Raw genomic sequence first — 22,038 nt, forward strand, 5'->3', positions numbered from 1 at the left:
TGGGTTTCTGTTAGAGCAGATGACTCTACTTGCTGGTGGTTGAACGAGGGCTAATTCCAAATACAGACAAGGCCGAAGGTGATGTACCAGATGTCCAGGAAATGAGATGTTGAACACATTTCTGTAAAGCATCTTTACTGCCCGATTGACAGAGCTGCATTGGCGGTGGCTTTGGAGGAAGCCTCTGGCTCCACATTCCCTGGTAGAAGAAAAGATGCTGCAATACAGGCTGGCAGCAAAGGGTTGGGAGGGGGGGGAGGGCCAGGATCTCTTTCTTTCTTAAATGGGGAAAAATTAAGGGGAAAAAAGTCCTCTTTTATTCTTTTAATACAGTTCCCAGCAGGAAGATCAGGATAGGAGGCTCCCGCTTGCTCCAGATTAAAGGAACCCGCAGTTTCCGGGTGAAGAAGGGGGGTTCCCTTTCCAGCATTCGCCGGGCCGGCAGCCTAAAGAGCACCAAGTTATCACGGCAGGACTCAGAGTCTGAGAATGAGGAGCTGCAGCTGTCCCACAGCAGGGACACTGTCACTGATATAGGTAACTTAGACGAGTGGGTGGAAAGGGAGGGGACAATAGGCAGGACCTAAACTCTTGATGTGATTGCAGCAGAGCTAGAAATGGCAAGAGACCCCCACCCCAGCAGGCTAGGAAAAATTTAGAGTCCTCTTCAGAGAACTTCCTAGACTAGGGCCTGGGAGGAACATGTCTCAAATCCTGGGTGCAGCATCAGCTCCATGCACAGTTTGTCAATTCAGCGCTCCGTGTTAGAGCATGAACTCTTGGAATGCTGGGGCTTGCCAGCCAAACACTTGCTGTCTTTAGGGAAGCATGTGCCTGTGTATATATGCACAGACACATACTCCTAAATCTTATGATATAATGATTACATGAACAACAGATTGGCTAAATATATATATATATAGGTGTATATATATATATATATGGACATGCACTTCATAATTTATATCAGATGTGATGCCAGAGGCATGTCATATGACATGTAAAATATATCTTCCTATATGTAGAACATAACACCTACATGCTACATGCTATATTTCTACATATTGGCATATATATCTATTTTTACAGTTTACAGCTGCTTTCCTCAGTCTTAAAAAGATAAATATCCATACATGTACCTTATGGAAACCAAATGTGCATCCTGCTGTGAGAAATCTCCATCACAGTTGAACTAAAGGGGCTTCCTCTGCTAGGAGTGTTAACCAAAAACTGTGGATACATTTGGAGCTGAAATAACCTCCCAAACTTAATGGTCATTTTTATGTTACCCAGAAGATGCTTCAGTAGGTGAACATGGCAAGTGAGATTGCCTGTTCTCTAGACTTTGGCAAGTCACAATTCACTTAAAGAGGAGAAAGAAAGGATAAACCAGAATTCATCTCCAGCCAACACTTAACAGCATTAATGTCAGTTTTATAGGAGGTCCATAGGGTATGAAATGGCTAGAGGAAACACAGGGATCAGTGAAGTTCCCAGAGAAATCTCTCTCTTGTCTGAGTTCTTCAGAACTAGTGTGCTATAATCAGGATTTTTTTCCCCTTTCATCCCCATGACATTAGCAGTTCCCATGGGCAATTAGCAGGGACTTTGCCCACTGGCATTTCCAGTTGGATGCCACTTCTGGTTGGATTTTTGTTGGCATTTTTAACCACAGAGCCCAGTCAATGCAGATCACTAAACCAACCATTCGCAGCATCTGAATGGTGCAAAGAATTTGTTTCTGATGGTTTTTTATTATCCTTTCTCCTTCAATTAAAAAAAAAAGTGGGGAGGGAGCAATGTTTGCTGACAGGATGGCCTGTGAGCCAAGTCCAAATGGTTCTTGTAAGTGTCAAGCCAGCATGATACAAGGATTGGTCTGTTCCCTCAAGGCTGGCCTGGCTTACAAGTGCTGCCGCTACTCTTAAAGCACATGGGGAACACTAAAAACAACCACCTTTTGGGTATTTTTCTTTTGAAGAAGGGAGCCCTTGGAGCGCAAGCGAGCCCAGCATTGAACCCGAGGTGCTGAGCAACACAGGCATGGAGGAGAACTATCATCGGAATATGTCGTGGCTGCATGTAAGTACAAGTCACTGGTGGTGTTCTCAAGGATGGCATTTTCAGTAGGAAAACCTTTGTGCTGGCTGGCAGTAACCAGATCACAGTCTGTGCTTTCTCCATACAGCATCAAGGATCTAAAGTGTAAGTAAGGTGCGACTTTTGGAAATCATCTGTTTGCCATTTCTAAAATGGACTAAACCCAGAAAGTTTTTATCTTGCTCCCTCTGTCTATTTCATATATTTAATTTTTAAGGGGAAATGGACTTTCTCTCTAGGTGTCCAGGGACAGCCATGCTCCCTCAGCTGAAAAATCCGTTAGCCCAGTATCTTATCTTCAGCATGGCTAGTAGTGGGTAGTTCAGGGAGAGCAGCAGAATGGACTACAGTGTGAGCTGGGCTCCTGGTTTCTGAGAAGTGGCATTTTAGAGGCTACTTGACTAACCCAGTAGGGCCTTGTGTAGTTCCAGCTCTATCCAACAGACAGGGAATACAACAGTGCAATTGTGGTTTGGTCATGCAGGGTCTAAGACATCCGTTTTGGCAATCTCTGTATCCACAATTTAGACTTGCCAAAAGTCAGCTGTGCAAGTCTACACCGTTCAATCTGCTTGTATCCAAGGACTGCACACATCTACCTCTGTTGCCTCATGACACACTGTCATGGAGTAGTACAGTCAGTGTGTCCTTGTGCACATGCTTTTGATTGACTCACTGTGCACAGATTAATTGTCTTTGGATTGACTAGCTGTGCACAGACTGACTGTGTCCTGCACAGATGTGTGACTTCCGAGTTGCCTTTGGGAAAGACAGCTGCCGATACTGAGCTGATATCCCACTCTTTCTCTCAAGTATTTCATACAGTCTGCTCTCAGCTGCCCCATTCCTATGGGGTGTGGGCAAGAACAGGCTTTGATGTCAGAAGCCGTTCTTGACAGTTGTCTTTTTTTGGAAGATGGTGACTGGGCAGGAAACCTGAATGCCTGGAGCGTGGTGTCCTCACTCTGTGTCAGCCACTCAGGCTGGCTAGAGGCTATGCAGTGCTGATTAGACTTACACTATATGCACATTGATACAAATGTTGAGTTATTCCTGACTGACGCCAAAATAACATGAGGCCAGAACAGGCAAGCAAACACAAGAATCCAACATACGTAGCACAGATTTGTTTTAAATTTAGCTCCTAACTTTTTAGAAACTTAAATATTTTAAGGTTGAGAATGATGTGGCAGCCTTACTTGAGAGAGCCAGCAGACTACAGCTGCACAGACCGTAAGTGGATGGAAAAGGTGGGATAGATTCTTTGTGGCAGTTCTGGGTATTTCTGAACAAGGCTGTGGGATCCATAAAGGCCAGTTAAGACCTACAGTGTGAATGGCTTGGGGATGCCTGTGTGTTTTCCTCAGAGTGCTGCTAAGAGGCTGGGTTTGTGTGTAACATGAAGAGCAGTGTACAGAGAGCTGCTGTTTCCTCTGTGACAATTAACTAGTTGACAGTTTCCAATCCAAGCTCTCATCTCAGAGTGGTGATACAACAGCTTTTCTGCAAACTGAGAGAGTACTATTTTCCTCAGCATTTATCTTGCCCCCAAACATACACATCTGCAGCCGCTCTGTTAACTTTGTTAACACTAATGTTTCTTTAGCCTTGCCTAGCTAGTTTGCCAACCCCATGTAAGCATGGAGCTCTGCATAGACACACATAACTTTTTAAACAACTGTGTTGAGCTTCGTGCTTCCCCAGCTAGGCCGTGGAAAAGTTAGCTTGACTATCCCCATGCCTGCCTGTGTAACTCTGTTTTCTGTAGATAATCATGCTCTTTTAATTTCCAGGTTATGATCCTTTTATGCAACCAGCAAAGCTTCATATGTACCCACATTGACTACTGTCACCCACACTGCTACCTCCATCACAGCCGCTCCTGTGCTCGCCTCGTCCGGGCCATCAAACTCCTCTATGGAGACACAGTGGACTCTCTGCGAGAAAACACCACGCTGAACAATGTGGCAAGAGGCAAAAAACAAAAGGAAGTGAGTAAATGGGAAAGGCAGAATGTTTTGGGGTTTGTCTGGGCAGGTCGTAATTACCTTCAAAGGCTGCCTAATGTATTCATACAGTTCTTTCATGAAAGCATTAACACAGCCCTTCCTAAACATGGCTTTGCTGTAAAAAAAACCCCCAGCTATTAAGTCATTTAACATTATGGAAGGAATGTAATCTGTATTGATTGGAGAGAATCTTAGTTGTTGATGAGGTAGTTTAAAAGCTTTAAAACCTGACTTTAATTTTAATGGTCTTTTATGACCTCTACTTATCACCCTGTGGAGTCCAATCTCCTTTTTTTTTCATGCTTTTTGTCATCTGTTAGTAAGAATCACTCTTGAAATTCCTGTTAACATCTCGTGTAATCTTTTTCTTTTAGATCTGAGCTCCCAGGGCTGTTCCAAGAATTGTATACATTGGTCTTTAATGTTACAGTCTCTTTAGTGACGGGCGTTTAATGACCAGTTCAGCAGGAACCATTATGCCTTTTTAGTCATATAAATGGCACCTCTAACTGCAGGGGAAATACATTTCTGCTTTCAGGAAAGTGCCCACCCAAGCACCAACTTAATCATATGAACAGCTGGACCACAGTAGGCAAACTACAGTCATTCTGAATACTTGCAATGGCAGAGTCATTAGACTACTTTGCAGTAACACTGAAAACAAAAAAGTTCATGAAACTCTCATGAAGGTTTCAGTTGGGTGAGGAGGCTATCATCCCTGGAAGCAACAAATGATGGAGGAGGAGACAAATTCATAATGTTTTCTCATCACCCAGCAGATTGTTTATTTCCTGTCAAAGTAGAAAATTGAAGGGTGTTTGTATGGAAGAAAGCACAGGGCAGGTGAAACAGCAGCTAATGTTTCTGCTTTCCTGAAAACTGAAACCCTCATATATTTCCTCTGGCGTAGAAAAGTAGCATATCACTTAGTTATTTAAAAAGAGAGGCAGCCATTTCCTCTACAGAAGGCAGGCTGGGGATAAGCAGCTGGCAGTGTTCATGAAAGATAGCAGAAGAACACTGCATGCTGTTTCATCTCCCACTTTGAATTGCAAGATAGTGATACACATTTCACCATCCATCAAATCATCAAAGCCTTGAAGCAAGGAAAAAAAGAGTTTGGGAGACAGTAAGGTTTCCTACCGGCACAGGCACTGTTTGTACAGACCTCACTGCAGGAGAGCAATTCATAATTTTTAATTTTTTTATAATCCTCCCTGCAAGGAAGACATGGAGGTGATGGAGCATGTCCAGAGAAGGGCAATGGAGCTGGAGAAGGCTTGGGAGCACAAGTCTGATGAGGAGAGGCTGAGGGAGCTGGGGGGCTCAACCTGGAGAAGAGGAGGCTCAGGGGAGACCTCATCACTCCCTACAACTCCCTGAAAGGAGGTTGTAGTGAGGTGGAGGTCAGCCTCTTCTCCCAGGTGACAAGTGACAGGATGAGAAGAAATGGCCTCAAGTTGCACCAGGGGATGTTTATGTTGGATATTAAAAACATTTGTTCTCCAAAAGGGTTGTCGAGCAGTGGAATAGGCTGCCCAGTGAAGTAGTGAAGTAGCCACTCCTGAAAGTATTTAACAGACATGTAGATGTGGCACTGAGGGACATGGTTTAGTGGGGGATTGGCAGTTCTGAGTTAACAGTTGGACTCGATGATTTAGAGGTCTTTTCCAGCCTCAGTGATTCTATGAGAGGAATCATTGTTGTGCTCACTAAACACTTTCATTGGTAATTTCTTGCAGGGGAAGTTTAGACTTTTTGCCTCTAACCTGCTTAACTAAAATACTTGTGTGTCCTGCCTGTGAAGATTACACAGACGACATTCACATCCTTCGTTTGACTTACTGGCTTCTGCCTTAACATTTTATTGGGAAAACATTGTTAAAAAGAGAAGAAATTTGGACATGTCATCTCACTGATACTAGGTCTGTTGCCAGCAAAGAAGAGGGCTTGTGCTACAGCTCTGGCACCAGATGGCTTTTTGTGTACGGAAATTCCTCTTGTACCTGATCTCCTTTTCCACATTTTGGGAAATCTAAATGTGAGCTCAGTTTTCTTTTTGTTTCCTTCCAGTGCTCAGACAAGTCGTGCTTGAGAACTCCTTCTCTAAAAAAGAGGGTAATTGATATCAACTTGGAAGGGAAGAAGGACTCTGGAATGCTAAAATACATCAGGCAGCAGGTACTGACTAGGCCATATGATAGTTATGTAAGGTGATACTTAGGTGTCAGGTTAGACTGCAACAATAGGGAAAATATATATGGATCTCCAAGCCCATGAGAAGACCTGTTCCTGAATACCAGTCAGTTCAGCCCTACATATTTTCCCCATCTGAGAAATGCTAAATTTAAACCTCTTAAGGTAACACGGTCAAAGAATCCTTTAAACATTTAGCTACGTTCAATCACAGTCTGCATCTCTGTTTTTCCATAGGGACACATGCATCAAAGCATAAAGGAGGAAATATTTTTAAAAATGTAGAAAATCCGCAGTTGTGTTTAAATACAACCTGTCCATTTACAGCAATAGTTTCCTTTGGTCTTACTTGTTCGATGTCCCTGAAGAAGCAAGAGGTTTTTCATGGATCTATATCACTGTTTGTACACTACCTTGGGAAAGTTTGGCTTTCCTTTTCTTCTCTTTGAGTTTTGGTGATGTGAGGGACAAACAAAAGGCTCTAGGAACTGGGTTGCAAACACTGCTCTTTCAATGTAGCCAGAAGCAATGTTCTTTTCTGGAGCATTATCTGAAATGGCTGAACCTAGAGGTAATTGGTGGGTAATCTGCAGAGCAAAACTGGGTAAAATTGCTGCACGTGTTGTTACCTGTGGATAGTTTGCACAGTTCAGCCCTAAGGCTTGGCTGGGTTTGTTGCAGGTAATGAGCCTCTCCCCTGCACCTTTGTCACTGCTAATCAAGGCAGCTCCTATCCTCACAGAAGAGATGTATGGGGACATTCAGCCAGCAGCATGGGAGCTCCTGCTCAGTGTGGATGAGCACATGGCTGGAGCAGCAGGTAAGAGAACAAAACCATTTAGGATGGTTGCCCTGGCTGCACAGCTTGCAGCAGATCACAAGACCTTGCAAGGCAGCTTTGCAGTGGAGGAATCTGAATGCCACCAGGGTTTCTTGAGGACTGTTTGGTTTTCATAGGCCTTCATGTGGTTTTGTGCTCTGGACAAAAGAGGTGGCCAGAAGGACCAGGAGGGCAATCTCTCTCAGCACCTGGTTGTGGTGGATCTTTGGAAAGCATCAAAATCAGCATCTATGTTCAGCTGGGTTTCTAGGCAGAGGAAACACAGTGATTCAGTCTGTCCAGAGTTTACTAAAGTATTCTGTATGTTGCCTGATGGAAATTATTAGTAGAGACAGGTAACTTGGGTCACTTGGGCCCAGATGGGCTGGATTTTGCTAAGTTCTATGTGATAGCATGTGCTAAGTCAATGCTTAGTGGAATGCTTTATTTTGGTTGAATGTTACCCTTTAAACTTTTGTCAAGTACTCTTATTTCCTAAAGTTTACCACCAGAAGAACCCTCTGAGAAGATGTGTGCAGCTTTTCTCCTATGTGCTCTCTCTTAAGGTGTTAAAAGAACTGAGGGCTCATCTAAAAAAATCGGCAGGCGAATTTTTGGAGCCTTGTATATTTTTAAAGTAAAACTCCTTTGGTGAGCTCATAGCTCTAGACTTGGGGTCTTGCACCAGGGATGAAATTTATGACTATAAAGTGTAAGATTATGTTGTTGCAAAGTAGTAATGAGAATTTTTCTCTCGTGAGCTTGGATCTTCTCCCGTGGAAATGAACTAGTTTCAGAGTATATCCCCTTGGCCAGAAGATAACTGACCTAACGATCAGCTGTGGAACAATAAACACAGTCAGATTGTGTCAGAAGAGGTATTTCATTAGAGATTCAAAGTATTAACGCTGTTGTAAAGCAAAATGTACAGTTACCTAGAACACAGCACTTCCATGCATAATTCTAGTCACTGAAGAAAGACATTTACATGGGGCAGATGCAATGAAAGGCTGCTAGGACAGAAGGAGGAATGAAGAATCTGTATGGTGAGGATACTTATTTAATTGATACTGTTTCTCTCCATAACTACAGCAGACCAGACAGGGAGAAAGAAGTATTTAAGCCATGGTAGCATAAAGATGAGAATTAACTTTTTATGACCTCTTTCACCTTGAAAACAGAAGATTTCTCACCACCAGAAAGAGAGCAAATGCCCTTCGGTTTAGAAGTTTGTGAAGGGGATGAGATGATGTGATTCAGGAGGTCTTTTCTAGTCTTATTGTCCTGTCCAAACACTCATAATCAGTGTATGCTAATGGCAGATGTTCAGAAATAATGAGTTGCAGTCTTAGAAACTGTGAACATCCCTCACACACAATAGACAGTTTACTTAAAGCATAAATTAAAGTAATCGAATTTCTTTGTATGCTGATTTCCCACAACTTTCAAATTCTGCCTTTCTCCTCCCCCAGCATGCAAGGAAATGGCTTAAAGATTGCCTCCTTCCACAGATTTGTGCACCTAAGGGGACCATCCCAAGTGTTCTTACACTGAAGATTAAATTACAGGGTTTCTCTTGGTGGGGGTTTGCAGAGCTGCGATTTCTCCTTGCCAAATAAACATGTTATTAAGATAACCAGATGATCAGATATTCTGTCCCTGCAGCTGCCATGTTCCTGCTGTGTGCTGTGAAAGTGCCAGAGGCAGTTTCTGACATGCTGATGTCCGAATTTCATCACCCAGAAACAGTGCAAAGACTGAATGCCATTCTCAAATTTCACACACTCTGGAGGTTTAGATATCAAGTGTGGCCAAGGATGGAAGAGGGAGCACAGCAGATCTTTAAGGTAGATAAGACACATGAAGCACAATGGTGACATTTACAGCTTGCCTTGTGGGATAGATATGTAATGACAAACTGCTATGAAATTGCCTGAAACTGTTTAGAGAAAAAAAATGTTAGTCACACTAGTGGGGGAGGTGATGTGTAGAACTCCTGTATAAAATGAGAAAAGTATAATGTGGACTCAAGTGAGGAGAAATGTCAGAGGAAGAAATGTATGTCATATGTGGTGTTATAGTCCAGTGAGATATGGAGGTGAGAAAAATTTGTCGAGTTAATTAATGTCTTGGGTACTTGTGCTCATGTTTAATTAACAGTACTGACAGTAATAGTCTGCTTTAACAAAATGTCTTTCTTGTTTTTATTTAGATCCCTCCTCCAAGTATAAACTTCACTTTGCCTTCTCCTGTGCTGGGTATGCCATCTGTGCCAATGTTTGATCCTCCCTGGGTCCCTCAGTGCAGTGGGAGTGTGCAAGATCCCATAAATGAAGATCAGTCAGTAAGTAGACATCATGAAAGTAAGCACTGTTTTTTCTCTGTAGCAATATTGGGGAAGTGAAGCCAAAAGATGTGGACTAAACTCTGAGAATGTCTTTCCCATATGGAAAAAAAATCTTGTATAGTCTGTGTAGGATACACAGAATTTTCTCTGTGGTCATAAGTCTTTTCTGTTTGTTCACTGAGGTACTGTACTGTACCTCTTATCCCTGTGAGAGACAGTAACTCATATCTTAGGAGCACACAGCTGTTCTTTCTCCAAGAGAAGGTTGGTTCAACAGAACTCTCTGACAGACCATTGTAGACATATCTTCAAGAAGAGTCTCCTGCTGAATCTGCTCAGCTGGCACTGGTCAGATTTGTATTTAGAAACTGAATTGCTAAACGTTAGAGGTCTCTGTCAGAAAATCAGGGTGTGTGCATCTTAACTAACAGCTTCAGGCTGTGTTTCTTCTCTTTCCTTCCCAACAGAAGTCATTTTCAGCCCGAGCTGTGTCGCGTTCCCATCAGCGAGCGGAGCATATCCTGAAGAACCTGCAGCAGGAGGAAGAGAAGAAACGCCTGGGCCGGGAAGCCAGTCTCATCACTGCCATCCCCATCACTCAGGAGGCCTGCTACGAGCCGTCCTGCACACCCAGCTCGGAGCAGGAAGAAGAAGGTGTGCTCTGGGGCCAGGAACTGGCTTCCAGGAACCTGAGAGCACTTCTCACCAACACAGCACTGCTTAAGGGGTGGTGTCCAGAAACATTGATCGTTAATATTGGAAAGATCACAACTGCATCCACATGTTGGAAGAGTCCAAATCATTGAGAAAAAGTGTATTTAAAAATCAGTGCAAGAAAAACAGAGAACCTCGGACATATTGAGTGCTCACTGTGTGATGAAGCCACTTACCCCATCTCCCCTCGCCTTTGGTGGAACTTGCCACAGTTTAGCATCTCAAAGCTCCCAGTATCTTGTGGGATTTAACAGAATGAGAATATGCAACACTAGAAATGAAATATGTCCTTCCTAACTTTAACTCTTAAATAATTAAAGGATGAGAGGAATTGCCCTTTGGCAGTACCTTAGGATATGCTGAATTGCCCCTGGAGTTTTCTGTCTTTATGGTGACTAGCGGGGAAGCCCAGGGGACAGGAGCAGCATCAGTACCAAACTTTCAGATAGCCAAAGTTACATGGCATGAGTCATGAAAAGCTTAGTCTTTGGGTGAGAATTTTCACTGGCCCAGTCTAACAGAGCACACAGACTTCATTAAAGGCATTCCAACGTATGTGCCATTAGGTGAGTTCAGGGATGTTCAGATCTAAGCATACATAAGAAATCTGTAAGTAGAAATCCCTGTTCTTAGAAAAAATGAGCAATTATGATGGTTAACAGGGAGTGGATGAAAAGAAGTATAAAGCTGATTCAGTTACAGTGTGATGCACCAAAACACTGAACACTCTTACAGAACAATGTTCTGCTGGTTTCCAAAGCATGAACAAATTATCTGACTGATCTTTATAGATTTTAAGTTGTGCCTCTTGAGTGTTACCTGACTTGAATTCTCAATGATATGATTTGGTTGTAAGTGCTGTTCTTCAGAAAGTTTCCTAAAGTCTGTCCGTTGGATCTGGATTGACGTTTCCTATTCTCTTTGTCAGTAGAAGAAGTTGCCAACCTGGCCTCCCGCCGTCTTTCTGTGAGTCCTTCCTGCACCTCCAGTACATCCCATAGGAACTATTCCTTCCGCCGGGGCTCTGTCTGGTCAGTGCGGTCTGCAGTCAGTGCAGAAGGTGGGTTGACTTCACTTTGGAGTATTCTCTTCTAGGATTTCATTTCACTGGAAGCCTTTCCTGTTGACCCGTAAAGCTGTGGCATTTGCTGTTGCCAAATTTATTCCCAAGCTTGAGCCACTTTATAATAAATTACTGCCCTGCATTACTTTATTCACCCCTGCTGTCACAATGTCTTCCCTTGCCTCTCATGTTCCATTTGGAGAGTAGTGCAACAGAGAACCCTTTAGCTGAAGAATGGTAATGAAAAGAGATTTCATTAGAACTGGTTGCCTACAAAAAAAAAAGAACTGTAAATTGAAAAATTGTATATTTACAATGAAAATTCTTGGTCAAGAAGTGGGCTGGAGGTTCAGTTTCTTCTTGGAGATAGCAGTGAACCTGTTGTGCTTGCACAGTGATCAGACAGCCTATAATTTTGAACTGTTTGTACAGCCCCTAACATAAATGCTTATATAACCTGCCTGGAATATACCACTAACTCCCCTTCTACTCTTCTTACTGCTGCAGATGAAGAACACACTACTGAACACACTCCAAACCATCATGTGCCCCAACCACCTCAGGCTGTGTTTCCAGCATGCATCTGTGCAGCAGTGCTCCCCATTGTCCACTTGATGGAAGATGGAGAAGTCCGGGAGGATGGAGTAGCTGGTACTGACCTAGATTAACCTTCAAGGGATTCTTGCTCAAGTGTGGCAGAACTCCTTTCAAAACTCTTTGAAAATAGATTTCCAATAGAAGTGTGATTTTGTAAGGTTTTTCCTTTTTTTCCTCCATAATTTGCATTTGGCCTTGAGGGTTTTTTGCTCTTTTGGGGCCCCCAGTTCAAGAAAAATACTGAGAAGCTGAAAATGGTTTAGTGAGGGGGATACCAGGATGGTAAGAGGTCTAATATAGGTGTTCTGTGAGGAGTGATTGTAGAAGCTGGGCTTGTTTGGTGTGATGCAAAGGAAACAAAAAGAGGAATACTAACTTAGAGGTTACAACTTGGGAAGTTGAGGTAAGAAATTGGGAAGGAACTCCATAACCAGGAGCACAGTACAGCTTCTGTTGATTCTCCATACTGAGGGGTTATCGAGCCTGGCTAGTCAAAGCCATGATGACAGTCCTACTCCAAGCAGGGCTTGGACTACAGACCTCAAGAGGTCTATTTCCACCAGCCTTTCTTTGTTCTATGACAGATGGAAAGCCACCTGTACACAGCTTGAATATATTGGTTATGATCTGTGATGTATTTGTAAATTAATAGTGCATTTTTCTGTATTTGTTTCTCTCAAATGTTTACAGATGGACTGTTGCCCTTCCTTCCTTTCTCATCACTCATCATGTCAGCTAATTGTGCATTTAACTTTCTGTTAAATTTTCTATTCAGTTTTGGGTGGATGTAGTCAGCCACCTAAATAATGTATGTGCCATTTTGTGATTGGGAACCACATACTGAAAAAAAAATAACAAATAATCCTCTGTTGTTGTTAAGCTTCGCAGGATTGCCATTAATTGCACTTCTGGGAATTGATCATCAACACAATTCCCTGATAACTATCTAATACTGCTCACCAGTGCCAGATAAAATCACTTAATAAATCACCATGAAAGTTAAGTTATATGCATGAACAAAAGAGTACATGAATTTGTCTTTCAATTGCTGTATTTTGTCCACCTGGAGTTATGAAACCAAATAGTTATTTCTTTATTATTCCTTGACTACAGGGGTGAAGTGCGTCCTGTCCTATCTGTAGTTAGGGAAGGTTCAAATATTAGACCTGATTTTAGACCTGATTAAGTTATTATTATTGAGATGACTGCTCTGGTGACCAGAAATCCTTGTGCATCAAAGAGGCTCCTGTGTGTTTCAGTACAAAACAAGGCAACTGTGGTAGAAGATTAGGAACATTTGCATCTCAGTGTTCCAGTTCAAGGTTTTTCCAAGGGAGATGGTTCTGACCTTGTTTCCTTTCTCTCTCACAGTAAGTGCTGTTGCTCAGCAGGTCCTGTGGAACTGCTTAATTGAAGACCCCTCAACAGTTCTGCGCCATTTCCTTGAGAAGCTCACCATCAGCAATCGACAGGTATGTTCTTCCTCTCCCCAGGGGTGCATGAATTGCTTAGAGCAGGGGAGCACAGCTGCAAGCAGAATCAATCTGTTGGCATCACTAAAGGAAGAACATTTGCTGTTATAAAGTAGCATGTCATCATTTGGCCTCATTCATTGTCCACTGATGTAAATGGGACACAGCTGATTTATCACCACTAAGAATCTGACTTGCTTTAAGCCAAGCTCTGAACAGCTGCTTAGTGAAGCACAACCCTTTCGTCTAACTAGATATTGATTCCACCCACACCACTCTTTTCAGCTTTCCCTAAAAGATGGGGGTGGCCTTGTCTCTCCCTGGCTTATTAGACCACTTCCCAGTGTATGGCTAAGCTCTATGAATAAAAGGCATACTGGTTCTGACTGGATGGAAGGCAGCAAGGCTCTCCATACCACCTTCTCAACTGCACACTTGGTGTATGATGTCAGTAATATCACTGCCCTCATCTTCAAGCCACCAGCTAAGAACTGACTACAGAATGAATATTAAACCTGAGAAAGGTCAGGCCCTTTGGTTCTTTGAGCAAGCAGTGGCCTCACCATTCCTGAGAGTTCTCAGCCATAGTCCACAAACCTTTTATTCAAGTTCAGAGGGTCACTTTTGTTTCATAGAATGGTTTGGGTTGGAAGGGACCTTAAAGATCAACTTGTTCCAAGCCCCCTGCCACGGGCAGGGACGCCTACTACACCAGGTTGCTGCAAGCCCCATCGAACCTGGCTTTACACACTTCCAGGGATTGGGTATCTCTGGGCAGAGAGGTTGGTTGTTAAGTACCTTTGAGAAGAAAGCTGTGCACTGTTTAGCCTCAGAGGCCTCTGAGTTATCACAGTCTGCTGTTTTGCTATCTCTTTAAAGGCCTGCCACAACCACCAGTACAGAACACAGAGAACAGGTGTATTTCCTTGGAAGCTGTCACCAGATGTGTCATTGGCATGGGTCTTCCTGTGCATATCTGTGCCCATAGCTCAAATCTGCTGTGGATGAGGACAAGGGCCATAGAAGATATTTATGATACCATCTACCTGTCCCTAGCTGACAATGAGATTCTGTGCCCTCCACAACCCCTCACCACCATAGGAAATGGATTAGTCTACATTTAAGACTGGCAGCCTCTAAAAGAAGGGCAGTTTGATTCTGCCCACACCTCCTACCCAGCAGTCACAGCTATTGAGCTGAACTGGATTCCACAGATCATCATCAGAGGGATTATCACAGGGAGAGGAGTACAGAATCAGGATGCTACAGTCAATACAAATTGCAGGAGGTACTGGCTTCTCTGAGATAAAAACATAAAGACACTGGCCTAGGTACTGTGCCCTGGGCCTTATTTTGCAATATGTGGGAGCAGTCACAAGCATATAATTCTAATTCATGCCCTGAGAGACAGAGCTGAACAAGGGAGTATGGAAAAATGGGAAGAAACAAACCCGGAAAGGACAAAAGGGAGAAATCTACTCTCCTTTTTTTTTGATGAAAATTAAAAAAAAAATGCTTTTTTTCCAGGATGAGCTGATGTATATGCTAAGGAAGCTTTTGTTGAACATTGGAGACTTTCCTGCCCAGACATCTCATATCCTCTTTAACTACTTGGTGAGTAGCTTGTGGGTCCCCTGTGCAGCCCAGAATCTCTCCTCTGCCTGCATGTGTGCTAAAAAGTTAATGTCGCAATCTGCAAGGAAATAAATGCACTTAAGTTTTCCTCTATAGCTCATATCTGCTTCTGGCTGTGGGTGCAAGTCACCAGGCTTACACCAGCCTTTCAGTCCTTATGGGGAGAGGAAAAAGAATCTGTAATGTGTGATTAAACCCCTAATGTGTGATTAAACCTCTAAGCAATTTGTCCTGGATTTTTATGAACAACAGACAATGAGTTGTAGACCAATAGAAGGATCCCAAAAAGCTTCAGTTATTTTACTTAATTTTCATTCAGAAAGTGTTTTGCTCTTAGAGAGTACTGTTGAGCAAACCTAGCAGCTTCTTTCAAGACTGGGGTCAATGCATTTGCTGCAGTTAAGAGATGAAGCAGACAAGATGTATGCTACTCCAGGGAGTGTTCTGTTGTTTCTGAGGTATCTACATGGCAGCACACCAGAGCAGAAGGCATAGGAGGTCTCTTACTGCAGGGGTTCTCCCTTTTCTTCATCTACAATGTCTTTTAAGGCTGTGCTGCAAGAGTACTTTTTGCCCCCAGTCCACACCCTCCCTAGAAAAAGGAAGAACAGTACAGGCAGATTGTTCTTTAGCACAGACTTTCAGGATATGTTCAATAAGTTTAACCCTCTGAGTGAAGAAAGGCAGAACAATATTCTTATTCTGTGTTTATGCAATGCTCTGCACAGTTAAAAGAGCATGTACAACCTGTTATTCCTCTTACTTACTGCATGCAGGTAGGACTGATCATGTATTTTGTACGGACTCCGTGTGAGTGGGGCATGGATGCCATTTCTGCCACACTTACCTTCCTTTGGGAAGTGGTGGGTTATGTTGAAGGACTCTTCTTCAAGGACCTCAAACAGACTATGAAGAAGGAACAATGTGAAGTGAAGCTGCTAGTGACTGCCTCAATGCCAGGTATAGGAAATGAGTCTTTGAATCTCCTTCACTTCCAAGTTCATGACCCACTCTACCAAAAAGGAGATCCATCAGAGCTGGATCAGTAAAAGGCCCGTTACAAATGGCTGCATATTAGAAGTCATTTTCCTTGAGTTGAGTGTTCAGTCAGTAAATTCTACTGCTAATTCCTAGTGATTCAGAAAGCCACTTTAAAAGCTCTAAAAGAAGCAAACAGAAAGTGAATTAGAACAGTCTTTTCCACCCAGAGCTTCTTGCCAGTTGGGCTGTGAAAGGCTGTCAGGACGATCACTGTAAGACTGTAGCATTCAGACTCTGGCCATCACAAGTCAGGCAAGAGATACCTTGCTGAAAAACAGATTTGACCTTTTAGGTTTGTTCCTCCCTCAGAGTGACAGTGGCTGCTAAAGCCATCTCATCCTTTAAGAACAGATCAATTCCTCATTAACTGTGGAAATGTGAAACTATGCTAACACTGCCTAGTAGATTCCAGACAGGACTGGCATGGGCTGCCTGCCTGCCCAGGAATGAATTTTACCTATCACTTTTTCTCCGTGGGCAGTCTCCTGAAATTGAGTTAATTAAAGAGGCCAGGGAAGACTCAACTCCTTTTCTTCCTTTAGGCACAAAAACCCTTGTTGTGCACGGACAGAATGAGTGTGACATTCCAACGCAGTTACCAGTCCACGAGGACACACAGTTTGAGGCTCTTCTGAAGGTAGGAGTGAGTTTTTGAACTGGACAAGCTGCTTAGTAGTACATTTACCTGCCATACCTGTATGCCAGCAATCCATTTTGTCTGATTGTCCTGTTCCAGTGTTGGGGAGGGAAGTTCTGCTCACAGGCATTTCTGTCTGCCTGTAGGGGAGCTTGGTTGTGAGAAAAAGGATCCCATATGAAGGGATAATAGAAATGCTCTGAGCTCACAGCCAAAACCCCATAAATACAACTACATTTGAAGATACTGCAGCTTGTTGGGTATTTGCAGTATACTTTCAATAAATACATAAATTATTTAAATGTTTGGTTTTATCAACACTAAAGACAACAGGATGATGAAGATCAGAGCGGATATGATGGTTCAGTAGCCACGTTGATATCCTGGGATCCAGGAAATGTGAGGTCACTTTCCCTTTCTACCAAAAACTTCCTGGATGGCCTTAACTGAGCCACATCAGAAATAGATTTGTAAAAGCCTTCAGTTTGTTCCACTGTATTAAATTTTAATGGGAATCACATCTCAGTGATTTGAAGGATCAGAACTTCAGTGTCCTTGCATATCACCTATGACTAAAGCTTGATAAATACACATAGGGAAATGGAAGCTGCAATACCCATCTGGCTCATAGAATCTTCATATGGGTGATATAAAGACATTAAAATAATAAACATCAGTTTTCAGGACTGTGATACCAGCATGCCTTGATTATCACAAACATATTTGGGTACTTTATGATTAAAAACCAGAAATTAAAGACCAGAACAGTGTACGAGCCTGACTGAGGCATGCAGGTTTGTGCCTTTATATGTTATTATATTAGATGGATATTCTTCTTTTGGATGTTGTGGTCTTTGTACAAGACAACTAAAAAGTAACAGGATGTTTTGATTTCTTCTTTTTTCAGGAGTGCTTGGAGTTTTTTAACATACCTGAAACTCAGTCTTCTCATTATTTTTTAATGGATAAGCGTTGGAATCTCATTCATTACAACAAGGTAAGGCAAAGATCAGGTTCAGGCGACTGTTCTTTCCATCTTGTCCCTTTTTCAACATCAGGGTTATCTAAAAGAAAACAAGCAGCCCATAAATAGACAGAGTTCTGTCCTGTGAGCACCACATCTTGAGTGTTTAGTTGTGTGTGAGGTGAAAAATTGGAATTTGACAGAAGAGGGAAGAGGCAGAGGAGGAGTCCCTTGCTCTTAAGTCATTAATGTCTAGTTTTCATAGAAAAGAGCAAATTTCTCTTCTGTTTATGCTCTTTCATGATGCCTGACACTGTCTGAAAGCCCCTACCCTTGAGAAAGGGCTAAAGGCTTTTTATTCTGTTCTGTTCTGTTGATTGATGCTGTTATGACTACATTTGTTTAAAATACACTTTTTTCCTTTCCTGGCAGACCTACGTCCGTGACATTTATCCTTTCCGTAGGTCCGTTTCTCCCCAGCTCAACCTGGTGCAGATGCATCCAGAAAAGGGTCAAGAGCTCATTCAGAAGCAGGTATCTTACTGTACCATCAAACACCTTTGCCCAGAAACAAACCTCTGGTTCTCCTGCCTGGGGTACCATTTCTGGTTTCATTTCCATCTGAGGGGCCATTTCCGACGGTTGAGGGTGGACAGGGAGGGGGAAACTCCAGCACCAGGGGTTTCTTCAGGTCCTGAGCCTGGAGGGGAGAGGTGCTCCCCTCTCTCTCCCACCAGGCAGTCCCATGGCAGCCACAGAGACAGCACACAGGACGTGGAGAGGAGGCAAGAGCGAGTTTATTGTTGGGTTGGTTACATATATAGGTTTAGGAGGATTCACAGAGTAACCAATTACAAGTCTCAAGGGGCTTACAGGAACACCAGTCGCAGGAAGGGGTTGACAACCAATAGGAAGGGGTTAAAAAAGGCCAATGAGAACACCTTAGGACATCTTCCCAGGACACTCCTGCATGGGAGGTAAGAGTCCTTCACAGAGGGTGTCGGGAAGAAGGAGCAGTGACTTTGCAGAAATACAAAAAACCATTTTGAAACATGTTTAAACCGCAGTTTCTCATATAATGCAGATTTACTGCCACACAAACCCTATAAATAAATCTTTCTTTTCCCTTTTAAGGCCTTCACTCGTGCTGCATGTAGATCAAGAACTTTGTTCTAGCTGTATCTGCAGAGGATGGTAATAAGCAGGAAATAAAAAAGGGGATGGGCGAATATGGTTATACAGTATGCATTTGGGTTTAACAGTTGTATTATTCTAGTGAAAAAACAGTTACTGTAGTTATGTCCCTAGCAATGTGAGCGTAGGAAAATATCATCAGGAGTGGTTATAAAAAGCAGCTATAAAGCTGCTTAAGAGCTACTACCAGCTAAAATAATGGAAAACATAGTTAATGCTGTCTCATATGTGTATGGCACGGAATAGGGAAATATTTCATGTGCTGCATCTGCCAGTAGAAAGTCTATAAAAATCTGAAATTACTGGGGATCATTTTGATTGCATCTCTAACAGAAATTACTCTTACTCTGGCTCTAGGAGATGTGTCCCAGAAATGAGTAAGTTTGAGACATCCTACATGATCCAAAAAGATTTAAATGGCCTGTCCAGTTTTGTCAGGGTATTATTTTGCTTTCCACATTTTTCTATTTAGAGTACTTAGAGGTCAAAATATTTGTAAGGTAAAACTTACATCAGCCATCTACCAGCCTCTCTGTAACCATGCGAGATGTTGCTGGAAAACATCCAGCTTTAGCAAAGAAAGCAGCTCTGTAGGCACTGCCCACAGAGCAGCAATCCATGGAAAAGTACTTTATTGTTGATTGATTGAGCACCCAATTCTGAGCTGAGTGCACTTCAGAGCAAGGTCACAGCAAGGTAGGATATGTGAAGCTGGGCTTTGTCACATGTTAAGCCACATGCTTCCATGTTTTAGCTTCTTCCCAGTAGCTAAGAGCTGCCTCAAAACTGCTTCCAAAGACAGTTGCTTCTAGTATGAAGCATCACGCTGCCTCATGGTTACTTTTGGTATCAAAATAGGTTGGTCCTACCAGTCACAAGTTCAAAGGAGGCTGGTAGAATGGAACTCAGTTTCCCAGCTGGTTAAACCAGAAGTGATTGTCTCAAATCAAGGAGGACTTTGCTCCTTTGCAGTAACAGATTCTGGTCTGCTTTGTTTTATTGACTGCTTTGCTTTTGCAACTATACATACACTTTCTACAGTCAGATGTGAGCCATCCTCATCCCAGAAGACAGATAACAATTCCTACTTCATGTTGACTATAGTTTAAGACCTTGCAGAAAGCAACTGCCAACCATATGATTTTCAGTTTGGAGTTGGTTTTCCTCTGGCCACATTGGGACTCACACTGGCAAAGCTTACATTAATCTACAGAACGTCACATGGCACAATGGCAAAGTGTTTGACAGCCACTTAGGGTCCTCCAGAAGGCTGAGATAGAAAATGTTGTTAGAAACTTTCTTACAAACACGATCCATCTTTGCAGAGCTGGGCTGGAGAACAGCGGTCACGTAAATTCTATCCCAAGGGTGCAGCACTAGCCCTGTGAATTTCAGCAGGATCCTCTGGGCCACGAGTGCAGCGTCCCTCCCATAAGAGGAAGCAAACCTAGGGTACATATACATTGTAAAGAGCTTTTTGGTCAGACTGATTCGGATCCTTGTCTCTTCTTCTCTGTCAGGTGTTCACCCGCAAGCTGGAAGAGGTGGGGCGAGTCTTGTTCCTGATATCCCTGACGCAGAAAATACCTACTGCCCACAAGCAGTCCCACGTGTCCATGCTCCAGGAGGACCTCCTCCGCCTGCCTTCATTTCCCCGAAGTGCCATTGATGCCGAGTTCTCTCTGTTCAGTGATCCCCAAGGTATGGCCTTGGGGAGCTTTCTCCGGGGCTGTACAAGGCCGAGAAGGTTCCGGTGAGGTACTTCATTTGCCCACAGGCTTTGCAGCATTGCAGAAGAACTGAAAGCTGATAAATCTCTTCCTAGGGATGATGATACAGAGCTGTTGGTTTGTAAGACACTGTTAAAGGTCTCCAGACAAAGCTACTTTCTTTAGAGACAAATGAGAATAATTTAATTAAGTGTTAAAATTATGCATGATGCTACAGCTGCACTACTATGTCCAGTATCATAACTGCTCCTAAAAAGGATTTCTTGGAACCCTTTACCATCTACTTTGAGGAAACAATGGGCTTCCAATGAAGACTGGACAAATTCTGCAGCAGGGATGTAGAAACTGCTCACTTTTTAGGAACTTTACTCTTAAGGACTTCAGGATTAAACAGGCCTCTGTTGCAGGATGTTAAGCATTGGCAAGTTCTGTAACAGGCCCTAAAGGCACTTGATTTCAGAAGCATTATTGTAACTCTGCATAGATGTCCTGTCATGTGTGGGACACCTAGAGGATAAAAATTGAGCATAAATCCACGCAGCTGTTCAGATTGTGTGAGGCAGATGATGCACGTGCAAGCTCACATCTTCCACTTTTTAAGAGGAGAATTTCCAACCAGCAGGGAGCAGATTTAACAGTGTGAGATTCATTATTCTCTGTCTTCATGTTGGTGCTTTCAGTCAAGGTTTGTTCAAGCCCTGTGGGCACTTAAAAGGGTACAGGATGGGTGAGATCATTTTAAAAAGGCAGAAGAATGGTCAGTGTTGTGGGATGGTTCTTTGCAGAGGCCTTTGGCCTCTGGGAATGTGGCAAGGCTGGCTGTGGTGGACAGAGTTGACTGCTGTTGCCTCTTTTCCCCTGCAGCTGGGAAAGAGCTCTTTGGTCTGGACACTCTTCAGAAAAGCTTGTGGATTAAGCTGCTGGAGGAGATGTTCCTTGGCATGCCCAGTGAGTTCCCCTGGGGGGATGAGATCATGCTGTTCCTGAACGTCTTCAATGGTGCCCTGATCCTGCACCCCGAGGACAGTGCCTTGCTGAGGCAGTACGCGGCCACCGTCATCAACACAGCCGTGCACTTCAACCACCTCTTCTCCCTCAGCGGGTACCAGTGGGTGCTGCCCAGCATGCTGCAGGTGAGCCACTCCCAGGAATGCTGCTGGCCAAGCCCTGTGTTACACTGACAGAGAGTAGGGTTAGGCTTGAAATTAGGAAGCTTCCCTGCGAGGGTGGTGAGGCACTGGAACAGGTGGCCCAGGGAAGCTGTGGATGACCCATCCCTGGAAGAACTCAAGGCCAGGTTGGACAGGACTTGGAACAACCTGGGCTAGTGAAGGGTGTCCCTGCCCATGGCAGTGGGGTGGAACTATGTGATCTTTAAGGTCACTTCCAACCCAAACCATCCTGTGATTCTACGATGGAACTGACACTTAACAGGGGAAATTTTAATCTGCTGAGTCCTGGTGAGAGCACAAATTTTGCAGGCCTCGGGAAGGCAGCAAATCAGGGTGGGATGGCCCAA

The 22,038-nt window shown here is 43.3% G+C and overlaps 1 protein-coding gene across 1 annotated transcript in view; it reads left to right on the forward strand.

Annotated features, from left to right (window-relative positions):
* The window catches only part of UNC80 (unc-80 homolog, NALCN channel complex subunit), a 117,647-nt gene that overhangs the window by 58,255 nt on the left and 37,354 nt on the right, over positions 1-22,038 (forward strand). Inside the window, exons 27-43 of the mRNA XM_018071749.2 lie at positions 1,982-2,082; positions 3,894-4,091; positions 6,183-6,290; positions 6,987-7,125; positions 8,791-8,972; positions 9,338-9,469; positions 9,940-10,126; positions 11,115-11,246; positions 11,757-11,900; positions 13,218-13,318; positions 14,846-14,932; positions 15,730-15,913; positions 16,537-16,631; positions 17,539-17,628; positions 18,028-18,129; positions 20,310-20,490; positions 21,384-21,652. Of these exons, the coding sequence (XP_017927238.1) occupies positions 1,982-2,082; positions 3,894-4,091; positions 6,183-6,290; positions 6,987-7,125; positions 8,791-8,972; positions 9,338-9,469; positions 9,940-10,126; positions 11,115-11,246; positions 11,757-11,900; positions 13,218-13,318; positions 14,846-14,932; positions 15,730-15,913; positions 16,537-16,631; positions 17,539-17,628; positions 18,028-18,129; positions 20,310-20,490; positions 21,384-21,652 (2,432 nt within the window). The remainder of the gene's footprint in view (positions 1-1,981; positions 2,083-3,893; positions 4,092-6,182; positions 6,291-6,986; positions 7,126-8,790; positions 8,973-9,337; positions 9,470-9,939; positions 10,127-11,114; positions 11,247-11,756; positions 11,901-13,217; positions 13,319-14,845; positions 14,933-15,729; positions 15,914-16,536; positions 16,632-17,538; positions 17,629-18,027; positions 18,130-20,309; positions 20,491-21,383; positions 21,653-22,038) is intronic.

The sequence above is a fragment of the Manacus vitellinus genome, unplaced genomic scaffold (genome assembly GCF_001715985.3).
Source record: "Manacus vitellinus isolate BGI_N305 unplaced genomic scaffold, ASM171598v3 scaffold_20_pilon, whole genome shotgun sequence".
In the NCBI taxonomy this organism is placed as follows: domain Eukaryota; kingdom Metazoa; phylum Chordata; class Aves; order Passeriformes; family Pipridae; genus Manacus; species Manacus vitellinus.